Source organism: Odocoileus virginianus, chromosome 4 (assembly GCF_023699985.2).
Source record: "Odocoileus virginianus isolate 20LAN1187 ecotype Illinois chromosome 4, Ovbor_1.2, whole genome shotgun sequence".
Classification (NCBI taxonomy): domain Eukaryota; kingdom Metazoa; phylum Chordata; class Mammalia; order Artiodactyla; family Cervidae; genus Odocoileus; species Odocoileus virginianus.
Window position 1 is genome coordinate 29,139,517 of NC_069677.1, and position 16,836 is coordinate 29,156,352.

Sequence of the window (16,836 nt, forward strand, 5' to 3'; positions counted from 1 at the left end):
CAAGTTATTTCAAGTCTCTAGGCCTCAGCTTCATTTTTTTTTTTCAGTCTCCTAAAACTTCATTACTTATGTTAAGACAGATGATACAACACGAACTTCATCAGAATTGCTATGCCCCACCTAACAGGAGTAGTGAATGGAAATCATATAGTATCAGGCCAGTGTTAGAATACTTTAAAGCTAACCATTCAGTTTACGACCTGTCTGACCTCCTGGTTTTTTTTTTCTCATCTTCTCCCCACTGTCCAACCGGGGGATCTCTCCTTTGTCCAAAACTTAAACAGAGAACATATTAGGTAGACTAGGGTGAGAGATGAGATGAACTTCAAATCAGCACTGACTACGGAAGATCAAAGATAGTTTATAAACCATTAGGACTACGGTGAAAATTGAACAGTATTGCTAACCATAAAATATTTGAAAATTAATAACATCTCCAAACAACATGGGTAACCAATTTAAATATATTAAAAGGTAAAAGGCAATAGTAATAATAGTTACAAAAATTATGTTGTTGTTGTTTAGTCACTAGGCCATGTCTGACTCTTTGCAACCTCATGGACTATAGCCCACTAAGCTCCTCTGTTCATGGGATTTCCCAGGCAAGAATACTAGAGTGGGCTGCCATTTCCTTTTCCAGGGGATCTTTCTACCCAGGGGTCAAACCCACATCTGCTGCAGGCAGATTCTTTACCAATGAGGCACCAGGGAAGCCCATAGAAATTATAGGATAGATACCTTAAAAAAAATCTAATAAGGGCTTCCCTGGTGGTCCAGCGGTTAAAGAATCCACCTTGCAATGCTGCCGCTGCTAAGTCACTTCAGTCGTGTCTGACTCTGTATGACCCCAAAGACGGCAGCCCACCAGGCTCCTCCGTCCATGGGATTCTCCAGGCAAGAGTACTGGAGTGGGGTGCCATTGCCTTCTCCGTTGCAATGCAGGAGACACCAGTTAGACCCTTGATCTGGGAAAACCCCACAGGCCTCAGCACAATTAAGTCTGTGGCAGGTGGCGATTAAGAGCCAGAACCACTAAGCCTGTGCTCTGGAACCCTGGAGCTACGACTGCTGAGCCCACATGCGGCAACTACTGAAGCACACACCCCGGAACTAGAGAGTGGCCCCCACTCCCTGAAACTAGAGAAAAGCCCTCGCAGCAGCGAAGACCCAGTATAGCCAAAAATAAACAAACATTTTTTTAAACAATCTGATAAAAGTTTCTTTATTGAAAATTATAAAACATTACTGAAGGACATAAAAGAGACCTGAGTCAATAGAGAGGTATGCCACGTTGAATAGTCGGTCATTCAGTTAGTATTTATGAAGCACCTACTATGTGCTGGGCACTGTTACATGCTAAGGACTCAGACGTGGACAAAACAGACCAGACTCCCTGCCCTCATGGAGCTTAGGCAGTGATATATACCATAGCTGCTGCTAAGTCACTTCAGTCGTGTCCAACTCTGTGTGACCCCATAGACGGCAGCCCACCAGGCTCCCCCGTCCCTGGGATTCTCCAGGCAAGAACACTGGAGTATTTTGCCATTTCCTTCTCCGATTCATGAAAGTGAAAAGTGAACGTGTCGCTCAGTTGCGTCCGACTCTTCGAGACCCCATGGACTGCAGCCTACCAGGCTCCTCCATCCATGGGATTTTCCAGGCAAGTGTACTGGAGTGAGTTGCCATTGCCTTCTCTGATATACTATAGATCAATCTACAAATTCAATGTGGTCGTGATCAAAATCTCAACAGTATTTTTTAACTAGGTGAACTGATTCTAAAATCCATATGGAAAAATAAACGTTCAAATCCAGGAAATTTCTAGGAAAAAAATGAACATGGAAAAAGTGCTTGTACTCCTAGATATCAAGACTTGAGGCATCAGCACAGGGACACAAATAAGAGCAACATAACAGAACTGAGCGTCTCCAAGCTGACACAAGTGTGAATAGCAAGTTTAAATATTTTTTTAAATGGCGCTATAAGTCATTGGAAAAGGCTGCACTTCTCCAGTAATAGTGGGACAGTTGGTCATCAATATAAGGAAAAAAGCAGATTCCCACACTTGACACAAATATAAAAATATAGATGATTTAAAGATCTAAAATATTAGAACATTAAAACATCCACAATCTCTGTGTGTCTTTCACACCCTCCCCATATACACACACTTTTTTTTTTAAAGTATTAGAAGAAATATCTTTATGACCTTGAGTTGGGAAACAATTTCTTAAGCAAGATAGAAAAAGCATAACTCATAAGAGAAAAGTTTAATAAACCTAACTATATCAAAATTCAAAACCAGTTCTATAGGACTTTCCTGGCTGTCCAGTAGTTAAGACTCTGTGCTTCTAATGCAGTGGGGCAAGGGTTTGATCTCTGGTCAGGGAACTCAGATCCCACATGCTGAGTTATGCAACAAAAAAAAAAAAAAGAATTAAAAAAATAAAATCTTCTACAAAATAATCCATAAATAAAAAGATAGGCCCCAGAACATAAGAAAAGTGCGTCTATAACAGACAAAATTTTGGTATCCAGAATGTAAAAAGAACTAATCAAACTTTTAAGAAAAAGATAAACCCATAGAGAAATAGGCTGAAAATATAAATAGGCAGGTCATGGAGCAGAAAAGGAGAATGGCCAAGAAAAGGAATGAAAAGACATTTCTACCCTCACAGGAGGAAATGCTAAATATTTAAATGCCACTTTACAACTATCCCATTAGCAAACATCAAAATACTGACCAAGCATTGGTGAGGGTGTGGGGAAACAGACGCGCAGAATCAGAGCAAATTGGAATGTGCATTGGTGCAACCACTGAGGAGGGATTTAGCAATGTCCAGTAAAAATGAAGATAAGAACATGCATGAGCCAGCACTGCCACTTCTGGATCTATTTCTGAAAGAATCTTGCATGTGTTCCCCCAGGAGAAATGTGTAAAAATGCTCATTTGTACAATGTCTATAGAAACAAACAAACAAAAAAAAAAAAAATGGAAACAATCTAAATGTCTTCAAATGGGAGAACAGAGTAGTAAATGAGAAGGTACTCATAAAATGGAACACCATGGGGAACACATGTAAATCCATGGCTGATTCATGTCAATGTATGGCAAAAAACACTACAATATTGTAAAGTAATTAGCCTCCAACTAATAAAAATAAATGAAAAAAAAATGAAACAGCAAAGAACTACTGAAATGAATGAAGTATACCCGGGTGCATGAGATTTCATTGAAGGGAAAAACTCCAGGCAGAATTAGAGGTAACAGTATGATACTATTTATCTACATCTTTAAAACATATAAAGTCATACTGCATATTGTTCATGAATACCCATACTTAAATAAAATACAGTGACATTCATGGGAACGAGAAACAGCAAGTTCACAACAGTGTTTACTTCTGTGGAGGCAGGGAACCGAAAGAGACTTGCACTTGTAGGGAAAAAAAGCTCTTTCCCTCACCAAGAAAAAATATTGAAGCAAAAATATCCAAATTTCTTTTATTTGTGATTTTTGTACCCATGAGTGTTTCTGGCATTATTTTCTGTACTGTGCTGTATTTTTGACTTGATTTTTTTTTTCTATCAGCCAATGTCTTTAACAACTCTGAACAGAACATTACAAAAAGAAAACTATAAAACTGGTTAAGCTAAGGTTTGGGACATCTATGAATGTCTGCCAACAGTGCTACCTTAGTTTCCCATCATCCAAGAGAATCAGAAGTCGTGTGGGCATAGTAAAACCTCCTCAGGATGAATCTCACTAAGACAATGTTACAGGGAAGACGTCAAGGCCAGTTCTCCCAAAATGCATATCTCACCTCGCGCACATGTCTCTTCAGGTGCATGTAGACACTCTGTCCAGTTTTTCGAAAGTGTCTTTCCACGTGTTCCCTTCCAAAGGCCAAAAATGTATTCATGCATACATAGAGTCCGCCTTCAGAATTCTAGAAGAGACAGGTTACAACGTTAGTCAAGTAGTCTAGACACAGAAACAGAGACGGGCAAGGCAGGCAAACAATGACAAACGATGAAGACCAAGTCCGGCAAAAGGCCACCCAGCCATCACAGTCACCGGCAGTGACCTCAAGGGCTCACAGCCGCTTACACGGCTCCTGCCCCAACCCTGGGTCCCCGGGGCCCTCTGACAGCAGTCTCACAGTCAGGGAGAACCCCAGGGGCTCTGGGGAATAAACACGCCTGCCTGACTCTCCAAACTGGGGTGAGGGGCGATCAGGGGTAGAAGAAAGCTGGCAGCTGGTCACATGACCATCATCCCATATAATTAGGCTTTTTTAAATTTTACTGAAGTATGTGCTTAGTCGCTCAGTCATGTCTGACTCTTTGCGACCCTATGGACTATAGCCTGCCAGGCTCCTCTGTCCCTGCGATTTTCCAAACAAGTATATTAGAGTGGGCTGCCCTGTCTCCTCCTCCAGGCAATCTTCCCAACCCCAGGGATCGAACCCATGTCTGTTTTATCTCCTGAATTGACAGTTGGCTTCTTTACCACTAGTGCCACCTGGGAAGCCCCTTTTTGTTGAAGTATAATTGAAATTTCAGCTGTACGGCAAAGTGATTCAGTTATACAAATTTTTCCTTATTCTTTTCCATTACAATTTATCACAAGATATTGATTATAGCTCCCTGTGCCATACAGTAGGACCTTTGTCTATTCATCCTATATACAATAGTTTGCATCTGCTAATCCCAAACTTCCAATCCTTCCCTCCCCCAGCCCCCACACTTAGCAACCACAAGTCTGCTCTCTTTACAAAGACCATCAATTCAATACTTCATCATCGTTCTCCCTCACCGGTCAGTGAAGGTCTTCAGGAACATAAAGTTTATATCCTTTTAGCAGGACGGGATACTTCAAAGATATTGTCCCCTTCCTTCAGTGATGCATGATATTTGATGGTGCCCATTAATAAATTATAACAATTCAACAAAATAAATAATAACATAATAAGTAAATAATAATGAAGCCGTCACATTTTTACTGAATACCTGATACGTATCAAGTGCTTTGCACATATTATTTCTAATCCCAACAATACTGCAAACTTCTTAGTATTATTTCTATTTATAGTTTAAGAAAAACTAAACATAAGTGACTTGCCTAAGTTCATACAACTTGGAAGTGTCAGAGTTATTTGAATCTATTTCTCTTTTATCCCTCTCTGCCATACCTCAAATATTACTTAATTATGGAGATACAGCTATAATGAACAGGCAAGGATATTGTTCACATTTGAGATACTTGATTTTTTTATCCCAATTTTTCTCTCCCTTTGCTTAATGCACTTCTTTGTAAACTTCTATAAAGTTAGTCATCCTTTCCTCAATGAAAATGGGTTTTTGTTACTATCCTGTGAGTTCCACCATCCAAATAATTCTTTAAAAAACAAAAATTTTAAACACCGATTAGAATTGCCAACAAACATCAACACTCCTTACAATGAATTTTAGTAGAACACAAATTACAATATCAAAACAGACACTGATACCCTTACAAATATATGAAAAATAATTTTTAAAGTTCCAATAACCCAAGATTGTTTATTTTTTTTAATATCAAATAAAATTTTCCAACATTGTATCTATGGTTTATAAGCCAGACGTAAAGAAGCCTTGTCACAAAAAGAACATTATAATAACACTAGTTCAAACATCTGCCTGTTATTGTAGCATTTATAATGTGTAAGGCAAGAAAAAGAAAGTCACAAAGAAAGAAGTAAAATGGCCTAAATTTGTTGATAACATTATTGTCTGCATGGAAAATCCTAAGGAATCTACAATCTACTAAATAACTAATAAAACTAGTAAGTGAATTTAATTTCACAAGGTCATGGGATACAGATCAATAGACAAAAATCAATTTCAATTTTATAGCCTGGCAACGAATACTTACAAGTGAAATTTTTAAACCTGACTGTAAAATACCATCCAAAAAACTCAGAATTATATAGCTTGTGCTTCTGGTTAACTTTTTCCCTTTAAATGACATCAGTGGAATAGAATAGAAAAGTTCTTCAACTAGAGGCAACACACTGCATTCACCTGATCAATAGACTAGGTAAATATTTTCAAAAGATTTTTTCAAATAACTGTTTACTTATTTAAACAGATTCTTTTGCATAGTCATAATCCTTAAGAAAACATATTGCACCATTATAATGGCAACTTATTCATTAAGCCAATTAAATTGAGCATTCCATAGTGTGATTTTAAAAAAAAAGAACAACACTTCCATTCTCTTCCAATAAAATGCAGTTCAATCAGAAAGTTTTCAAACCAGAAGACATAATCGGGGAAATACGAGATTTGAAACCAGAGGTCCTGAACTGCCACTAAATAGCTCTATGACCTCAATAGAGTTTGTCAGATGGTCTCTGAGAGTCAGTATTTTCTTCATTAAACATACCTCTAGCAATAATTGCCACCTCACAGGGCTTCGTGAAGTTCAAAGGGGAAGAAACACCCACTGTGCTATAAATCATTATGTAAAGATTGATAATTATTTATTATGAGTTAAAAGTTCTATGTGCTACATGTATCTCCTATCATCACAATTATTTTCTACTTGGGGGGAAAAGCAAAAGGAAGAAAAAGGTCAGTCTAACAGCCACACAGGCTGGGGATAACAAATATTAATTTGTCATAAAATGTATTAGGCAGCTAGTGGGAGAACCAAGAAATTAGCAAGCAGGAAAAGAAAAATGTTCAAGTACAGCATTTTTCTTAAGAAAAAATATAGAATAGCTATATAATGCAAGATTATGTAATCTCTAATATAATCATAAAGTCTTTACTAACTTCATTGCCAAGAATTTTTTACCTACTAAGGAATTTGACAAAACTTTAATATACCAAACATCCAATATTAAATCTCTGGAGTCACTTGATACTGTCACAAAGTCCATAATTAAAGAGAAAAATGCTTTGGCACTCATAGACAATCCCACATAGGGAAGGATTCTATTCTAAATACCCAAGGACATCTTCCATCCCACATATATGCTGGCCTCTGAAACGGCCTATGGCCCTCACTACAGGCTCTGAGCTGGAAGCACTGCCCCAGGAATCTGCTAGTAGTTCTAAAAGTTAAGACACACTAACATAGAAAACCCTTTAAAAGCTACTCTTATAGAACAAACACCTTAGTCTAACCCATCTAGTGATCTACACCTTCTTCTCTCTTGTCTCATTAAGATCTGTTTATATAAGAAGGTCCTGCATGATTTCTTGGCTGCACTACTGGCCACATGAAGACAAGTGCTATATAGTCCTTTTGGGGGCAGCTATCTTAGTGACGGGGAGGATGGTCAATGAGAGGAAGGTGAGGGTTTGAACACTCTTAACAGTCAATTAGCTTAGATCCACATCTTATATCAAAAACTATAATGAGGTCCAGATAGATCCAAGACATAAGCATCTAAAAAACTAGAAAAGAGCAGACTTGTATATTTATCCTACTTATGAAGAGAAAATAATTTCTGGCCAAAAAAATACACAGAATCAAAAGAGAAGAAATAGTTGAGTATAACAATGTAAACACTAATGAACAAGTTTTGCAATATAATGAAACGGAAACCAACAAAAACAGAATGGGGAAAGATGTAAAGTATAATGAAGGAAAGCTTATAGCCAAACTATGTAAAAAGTGATAAAATTACAAGATGTCAACATTCAGGTTTAGCTTGGTAAGAACTTGCTGTCATTTGTTTAGGGTCATTTAGTTTTAACTGTAAGAAAATATTAAATTCAAATCATATCTCCACTACCTCCTGAAGGAATTATGTTAAAACAATCCCAAGGCAATTATATGCCTACTAAACTGACAAACAGTATTAAAATTACACAGCCTGAACCCACAAAGAAAACCTGTATATCTCCTCCCACAATATAAATCGGTTCCACCCTTCTAGGGAGCAATAAACTGTGACCTTTGACACAGTATTTCTCCTTTGCTGTGACTTCAGTAACTCGAGAGGAAAAATAACTTAATCTGTACAAAAATATTCACAGATGAACTATTTACGATAGGAAAACAGCCCCCAAATAGAGGAACTAAGAACCTGAGACATATAAACACAACAGATACTGTAACATTATTTAAAATGACAAATATATGAATTGTGTGTAAAGCATACAGAAAACATGTATAGAACTGCACGTAAAGTACATAGGAAAATAATGTTCACGGAACACATGCTGATGACAAGGAAGAAAAGGAAGAGGGGAAGGGAGGTTGCAGGCTGACAAAAACCTGAAATGAAACCGGAACAGATCAAAGGTTTTATTTTTAAGTTCTTGACTTGGGGGTCCTCAGGCTTACCTCCCATTACTTTTGTGCTTGGTGTAGAGAGGTGATTCTCACACTACTGTCATGAAGGGCCAGGCTATTTTGTTTTGTTATGTTTTGTGTTTTGTTGCGCTTCTATTCATTAAGGAAAGGTAAGAGGTTCCAGAGGTCCCACTGCGCGTGGCTAGTTCCCACCTTCAGCCAGGTGTGAACCGAAATGTTTAAGCACCACGAAACTCAAATGGGTCTATATCCTGTTCAAACAAACTAATCCACTGCTGGTGAACTTGGAAGTGGCCACAATGGCAAGCTGCTATAGAAATTTCCAAATGCTTACTCTCAATGTTCATGATTCTCTCATGGCACCAGTCAGCTGACCACACTTCAAGTAGCACTGGTCTAGAGTGAGGTGAATTGCCCAGTGCTGAGTGTCTCACTGTCAGGAAAGCATCTCTTCAAGGACCTCCAGGGACACCAGGCAAGGCCTCAAGCCTCCAGAGCCCCCCACGTCAAAACCAGGGAATTCCCCGGCAGTCCAGTGGTTAGGACTCCGCACTTTCACTGCCGAGGGCCCAGGTTCAAGCCCTAGTCGGGACACTAAGATCCCACAAGTCACAGTCCCACACCCATCCAGCAGTCCACCCTGCCAGCTGCTGCCCAAGACCGATTCACATTCCTCTGCTCGACCCCATGCCAACGGTCCTTAACTCCAAATCCACTTTCTTTGCACAATTGTTAGCATCTTCTTCACTGAAATCTGTAGCAGGGAGAACACTCACTTCCTTCACTTGGGGCTACCACATTCAGAAGCTCAATCACTCATGCATTTGCTCTTTGAGGGAAGGAAAATTGTATGACACTCATTACTGAATTGCAAAGACAGTGCCTGAGCAGTACAGAGCAGGGCTGAACAAACATCTCCAGAGGGAATGAGAAGTTTCGTGTGGTTATTTGTCATTCAGTTACATAGCTTGGTCTCTCTCTCTCTCAAACCAGCCTCAGTGCCCTTCTGACCTGGATTTGAAACACATCGCAGCTCAGGCTCCACTTCAAGCCTTTCAGCATAACTAAACAATGTGAGGGCGTGCTCAGCAGCTCAGTAGGGTCTAACTCTTGACTCTTATGGACTGTAGCCCTCAAAACTCCTTTGTCCATAAAGAAGGAGAATCATCACAAAAGAAAACCCATGGCTGAGCACAGAAAAACAGCGTGAAGCGCCAGCATGAATACTCACTTCTCAGGTTTGTTTGGCTAAAGTCACCCTCTTGGCAGCATGGACACCAGATCTGCTGAGTCCCAGCTCTCCTGCCTTCCATAAGCAAGCTGGCCTCACAGGGTTCTTCAAGGCAGCAGTGCCAGCTCCACATCCCCATCCCTTCCAGAGGCCAGCCAGCCCAAAATGGCCAGTGTGTGCTGGTCTGCATTTTCTTAGCTAAAGCAGATTCTAATTATCATTTACATGATGCACTGAACAGAAACTTGGCCAAGAGGCTAGACTTGATTTAGAAACCTAAATTGCAGGGAAGTCAAGAAATATCACTCAGGGCTTCCCCAAGGCTCCCTAAGAATTCCCTTTGACAACTGTTCCCACCCCACGATCAAACCCTAAGAGAGAGAAGCCACATTAGAAGCCCAGGCGATGTCTGTGCCCCATCTTCAACACATTTCCATACAGATACAAGAGAGAAAGAGTCATTCGCTTATGACTTAACATTAGATGAGCCAGCGTACTATTCAGAAGTAACATCAAAGTCACCTTGTTTTACACCGCCTGCCATTTAAAAGAATAGTAAAACGCTGAGGGAATATAAAAGGTCAAGGTTACAAGATGTTTCAGAGGAGCAAGTGAACAATCCATTTAAATAAAAATACACCACATTGTCAATCACTAGGTGTTCTGAGAACTTTGTTTACAACGGTGTGTACTTGGAGACCAGCCTCCGCTGGAAGTCAGGAAGGGAGAGGGAGCCTGTGTGGGCCACATACTCCCATGTAACCCTTGTTTGTATAACATCAGACCAGTCTGGAAAACAAGTGGTCATTGCCCCAAAGAGAAACATGATGTAGGTAGACAGAGTCACAACAAATCCAGGTCCAGGACAAATTACAGACCAGCGTCGGGGAGGGCTGTGACTCACACTTGTGCGCAAGGGAGACAAAAAGAACAAAAACACAGTACTTTCTAGAATGTTATTTAAAAAAAAAAAAAAGAGGGAGAAAAAAAGAGATGAACTAAATTAACTATTAATAGAGAAAAGAAATAACCGCATGCTCAAGAAAAGATTTGCTTAGTGATTATGGTGCATCCATGAAGTGTAACAAATACTCTTCAGCCATTTAAAATTGACCTGGGGGGACTTCCCTGGTGGCCCAGTGGTGGAGAATATGCCTTCTAATGCAGGGAACGTGGGTTCAAGCCCACACGCCGCAGGGGACCTAAACCCATGTGCCACAACCAGAGGGCCTGAGCGCTGAAACAAGACCCTGACATGGCCAAAAATAAAATAAATGTGTTTTAAAAATGAAATAAAAATAAAATTGACTTGAGTATTTACGAATAGGAAAAGCTGTACATGGTATTTTTGAGTGAAGAAAGCAAATAACAAAAGAGTGTGCATGCTATAGTGTGTGGTATGTAATATACACAACACATACATACTCCATGACACAGGATATCATATCAATTGGGAGATGAGATGGGATTTTTTTTTCCTTCACAGTCTTTTGGCATTTTCTAATTTTTCTTCAGGAACATGGATTCACTTTTTAATAATAAAAACAGGAGTATTTTTCTTAACTGAATGTACTTAGAATCAAACAATAGAACAGGCAGTCATTCCAATGTTTCCTTTCCTTAAACCAAGTTTTCCTTAGGCTTTCATGACTTCGCCTTTAAGGGGCTGGCTATTCTTGCTTCTCCAAGCAAAAGTGTGGTTCGAAATAACTAGGAGATTATCTCAGAACAAGTAGCTAAGGAAATGTGGGAACACGCCACAAGTAAGACAGGTGATTAGGGAGGCAGACAAGAAAGTGATTACAACTGAGAAAAAATGAAACTAGTCAAGGACACTGTACCCCAGTTGGATACCATCCAAGTTTACAGATGGGGATGGTCTGTGCAGAGTCTGGAAAAGAAGCTGTGAGAGAGCATGTGGTTGTGATGTCTTCTCCGAGGGTGCAAGAGAAGGGGGTGGGAGGATGTGGGACAGGAAGAGTTTATTCAGCAGAGAGACAAGCAAGCTTGGTGTCCTGATAACATCTGCATCCTAGCAAGGAGAGAGAAAATAACAAAGAGGCGTAAAAGATAATTTCTGACAGAGGAGCCTGAGATTGGAAACAACAGAGTTTGGGTCTTTTTTTTTTTCTTTAGAGATAGTTGTTATTTATTTATTTATTTTTTGCAATTTGTTCATGTTTTTTTAATTTATTTTTATTAGTTGAGGGTAATTACAATATTGTAGTGGTTTCTGCCATACATTGACATGAATTAGCCATGGATTTACATGCTGGGTCTTGATACAGCGTGGTGGGGGTAGGAGAAACATGCTGTGGGTGGTGGGAAGGGAGGGCTTCCCGGAAGGGCAAGATCTCAGAATGAGGGATCAGACAAGAAAAATGAAAAAAGAGCACACACTCTAGATGAGAAAGCATGTGCAAAGGCCACAACTCCAGGAAAAGCTTGGCTGTGTCATCAAAGGGACAGAAAGAAACTCAGGGTGCTGAGCTGGGAGGAGAGAGAAGACAGGCCTATAGAGGCGCTGGGGGGGTTCCCAGATGAGAAGCACCATAATCTCATCTACTTCTCTAAAGATCATTCTGGCTACCACAGAGAAAATTATGGAGAGAGGACCCAGAGAATACGTGGTTCCGAGGCTACTGTAAAGCCTAGACTCCCGCTTTCCAATTCAGTGGCCACTAGCCATGTACGAGTATGTCAATCTAAATTAAAGTAGGTGACAAAAAAAAAATCAGTTTCTTGATCACACTGGCCCCATTTCAAGTGCTCAGTAGTCACATGGGGCTAGGGGCTACCACACTGGGCAGTGCAGACATGGAACAATTCCATCATCCCAGAAAGTTCTTTTAGACAGCCCTGTCTAAACAGGGTAAGATGATGGCTGAGCCTGGGGGTGGCAGAGGAGGAAGACGGGAAAGGGGCCGAGGGCGGAGATGGGGAAACTGGGGCAGATTCAGGATATAACTTTAGGACACAGCTCAGAAGCACACAAGACAGAAGAGTTGTAGAAGTGTGTGAGAAAGGGCAGTTAGAGGTCAACCCCTAAATATTTTGACTCATTACTTCACAAGACTTCCCATCTCTCTCTGCTCAACTCTTTCATCAAGCAACCATCTGCCTATTAATTTAGCCTCTCGGGTCCTTCCATACCTGAATGGTATATATGAATATTACAGTGACCAGAGCACAGATTGCCCAGTACAATCTGGCTCCTAGAGCAAAACAGACAACAGTTTTAAAATACAAAAATTAAGTGCATGCAGATGGGAAGCAAAGAAGTAAAACAAAGTTCCAGTTCCCTTTCCACAGAAAGGGGAAATAGAGAAAAAGTACTATCAAAAAAATATATAGGCTGAATAGCAAGGAAAGACTCAAACCGTTCACCAGTAGAACAGAACTCCCAAAATACAATAGTTGCCAAATCCAAAACCCTGGTTTCCACAGCAAATCCACAGAAATAAATCTGTCCATATCAGCTATCTGTCAGACATCAGGCATGCTATATTTCATGGGGTTGCAGAGTCAGACGCGACTGAGTGACTGAACAATATCAGCTGAAAAAAAAAAAAAATGCATATAATCCCAAGAGACTGTTGGCCTCTCTGCTAAACACTGATAAAGCCTGCTTGTGGCCATGAAGTGTTAAGAAAAAATAGAAATGTTATGCAGTCATGATTCTTCTAGTTTGCTCCAACTCTGACGTTCTCTCTGCACGGAACTCCTACGCCTTAGAGATGCACAGCCTGGTCCCAGACACTAGAGGCACAGTCCGAGCAGCCAGGTTTTGACATGCTGTAAATTTACTGTTCCACAGTGGCATCATTTATTAACTTTTCCCCTAAGCATAAAACGAAATCCTTACTCTGGGTATTTGGAGCAGTGAGGATGCCGTCACCTGAACAGCTAGGAAGAGTTTGGGCAGAACAAAAGGAGCAGTAGTTACTACGATGCTCACAGGACAGACAGGCAAAATAAAAACTGTGAGAGGATGAAGATGAGGTGAACATCTTCAGCAGCACTGAACTGAAGCTATAATCCATCTAAGTAATTCCCAGCATACATCTTTTTTAAAAAATGTGAAACTGCTTTGTCAAAGGTAAAAAACCTCTTAAAGTCAGAGGTCTTACTATTCTTAAGAAAAGATGGCTTTCTTCAGGATGCATTTCCCCTGATAAACTACATTACACACAGAGATTAGGCTTCCAGGCTAACTCATAAAAGCCCATCAATAAGAGCTAAATTTGACTATGAATAACAGCCCTGATGGCGCAGACAGTAAAGAATCTGCCCGCAGTACGGGAGACTTGGGTTCAATCCCTGGGTCGGGAAGATCCCCTGGAGAAGAAAATGGCAACGCACTCCAGTATTCTTACCTGCAGAATCCCATGGACAGCCACGCTACATCCGTGGGGTCACAAAGAGTCGGACATGACTAAGCGACTATCACACACATAGCCCTGAACAGAGCTCCCCTCAAGGAGGCCAGCAAACACTCATGCCCAAGGCTTTCGCTATAGAACAGAGCCTCACAAAGAATTACTAAGTGCAGGATGTCCCTCTGGGGTAACCTCAAGACCCTCTAGATCCTTTTTCACTTTCTTCTTGGGGGGATCTCTCCACCACATCTCTCACTAAAGAGAGGGCTAGCAATAAGGAACACTCCACGGGCAGCCGTGAGTACAACCTTGTAAGGTAGGTAATACAGAAGGGAAAATCAAGGCTCAGAGAAAGGTAGCCAAATCAAAGCACTCGATGAAGCCCTGTTGCTATTAAGTAGTAGGAAGTATGGGACAGGGGATCAGGATGGGATTGGGACCCAGGCCAGTCTGGACCCCACATGCTTCCAGGTGCAGCTGAGAAGCAGATGTCATTCTGGTGGCAGGAGCTAGGTGCGCGGCTGTCGGTAAGCACACGCTGTCAGGTGGCAGGGGAGGTGCTTGGAGAAAAGAGCAGATCCTTCTTTTTTTTCCAAGGCTGTTTCATTCCAAGAAAGCAGAAAGGGCAGACAAAGGAGAGCCACCCCACTCAAGTGAGTAGCCTGGGCTGGGTGCTCTGCTAGGCCATCCTGCAAGGGATGGGAGAAGCTGGAGCAGGCCCTGCCAGCTCCACTCCCCAAACGTAAAAAGGACAGCTCAGTTCTTGGAGGTGGCCCATCCAGGCTGAGGGCTCCCTGACAACAGCAGTGGGAAGACCCACCGAGGTGGGTGGGGGCGGGGGGAGTGCTCCAAGATGCTAGTGAAGCATCTGCAGGGTTTGGCGGCCTCCATATTAACTTCCTTGGATGGGAAGGAGATCAAACCAGTCAATCCTCAAGGAAATCAGTCCTGAATATTCATTGGAAGGACTGATGCTGAAGCTCAAGCTCCAATACTTTGGCCATCTAATGTAAAGAGCCAACTCACTGGAAAAGACCCTGATGCTGGGAAAGACTGAGGGCAAGAGGAGAAGGGGTGACAGAGGATGAGATGGTTGGATGGCATCACCGACTCAATGGACGTGAGTCTGAGCAAACTCTAGGAGACAGTGAAGGACAGGCAAGCCTGGAGTGTTGCATGCAGTCCATGGGGTCACAAAGAAATCAAACACGACTGAGCAACTAAACAACTCCAGCTACTAAACTGATATATTAGTGGTTGCACTCTGCTGGCTGGGGGTCTGGAAAGACAGCCCACACCGACTGAGGTTGCTTCCAAAACCCCAGGCTGGAAATGCTGCCCCAAGCTCCTGTCTTGAGTTTTTCTGGAACTCCAACCAATCAGTTCTAGCCAATCAGCAGGAAGCCAAGAGACCTGTGCAAGTTGCTGCCCCCTCAATAACCCCAGGGGGCAAAGATCCCTGGGGCTCTTAGGAAGGAAGGGCTACTCACAAATCCTGGGTCTCTAAACTAGGGGCTGCCAGACCCTGCAGTCTGAACAGTGACCTCTGAGCGCCATGCCAGTCTGCAGTTTTCCCCGAGGGCACACAGTACTTGCCCATTGCATCTGACTGACTCACCTCCCTCATTCATGTCCTTGATTCAGTCCATCTTCCAGGGTGTCAGGCGTGAAGTCATCTTTAACTCCTCCCACACCTTCTCCCACTGCACATTCTGTCACCAAGTTGAACCACAGCCTCCATCGAAATCCCTACCAACTTAGTCCTACCACCCCAGTATCTCTATCCCCACTGCCAACACCCTCATGAAGGCAACCCCCTCTGATATTACAAGAAACTCCTGGGAATTACTATTCAAAGTCTTCTCATTTTCCAACCTATTCCTCGTTTCATTTCCAGAACAGTCACATGGCCTCATGCTGTTCCCTTGCTCTTAACCGCCTGCTCGTCTAGTCTAATCTTATCAAGACAATCTCCTTCATCACCCACAGAGATGTCAGCCTTGCCTTCCAGTCTCCCCAGTAATCCTCTCTCCCATTAGCCAGTGAAGGCTCTCACACACACACCGAGCTTGGTCCCACCTCCATGCCTTGTCTCCCCTGCTCCAAAATGCCCCCTCTTCAGATCCCACCTGACTGTCCAGGCCAATAATTCTTCCAGTCTTTACCTACTCCTCCTGTGCCTGAGATCTCCATTCAGGGCCACACTGCTCACAACCTGAATATCCCAACAGTGCTTCAGGGTCTAACCTCAAGACGCATCAGGGCTGACATCCCATCTCTGTCACATACAAGTCTTTAAACATGCTACCAAACCTCCCTGACTCTCAGCTTCCTCTTCTGTAAAATGGGACAACAACAGTAACTGTCATTTATAAGTCAGTTACTATTGTAACTAAATGAGGTGGTGTGTATAGAAGTACCTCATATGGTATTTGACTCATTACGGACACTCTACTATGATAGGAAGATCCAGGTCATACCCTCTTTTCCTGTGGTCCTATTTCTCTCCTAATACTCACACCTCCACTACAGCACTGAGAGCAGTACTGGGAGCATAGTGGGTCTAAATAAGTAAGAGTCCTTGCTAACTGACACAAAACAAAATCTTTTATTTTTAATCTTACTGCAGGAAGCACATATTCTTTTGTACATTAAGCAACATCTTGAGTTTGGAGGCAAGTTCAGATTCATCAAATTCTTGTCATTACTGCCTTGTCCTGCTGTTCCAACTCCAAAAATAGGTGCTCTTGTTCACATCTCCCCTGCACATGGGGACAAGGGTCGCCCTGGGCTGATCACCCACAACACTGAACATGAGCAGCAGCATGGAGGCCTGGGCGATGTTCACAGAGACCAGCTCTCATGTCATCTCCCCAAGATCACCATGTGTGATCACTTTCACCAAGACCCTG

At 41.9% G+C, this 16,836-nt stretch overlaps 1 protein-coding gene across 2 annotated transcripts in view; it reads right to left on the minus strand.

The window, feature by feature from the left end:
* The window catches only part of USP13 (ubiquitin specific peptidase 13), a 129,393-nt gene that overhangs the window by 99,793 nt on the left and 12,764 nt on the right, over positions 1–16,836 (minus strand). For both annotated transcript variants that reach the window (XR_011487285.1, XM_070466349.1), the window contains exon 2: positions 3,825–3,950. Coding sequence is in view for 1 of the 2 variants with exons in the window: in XM_070466349.1 (XP_070322450.1) it covers positions 3,825–3,950 (126 nt within the window). In the remaining variant the exon portion in view is untranslated. The remainder of the gene's footprint in view (positions 1–3,824; positions 3,951–16,836) is intronic.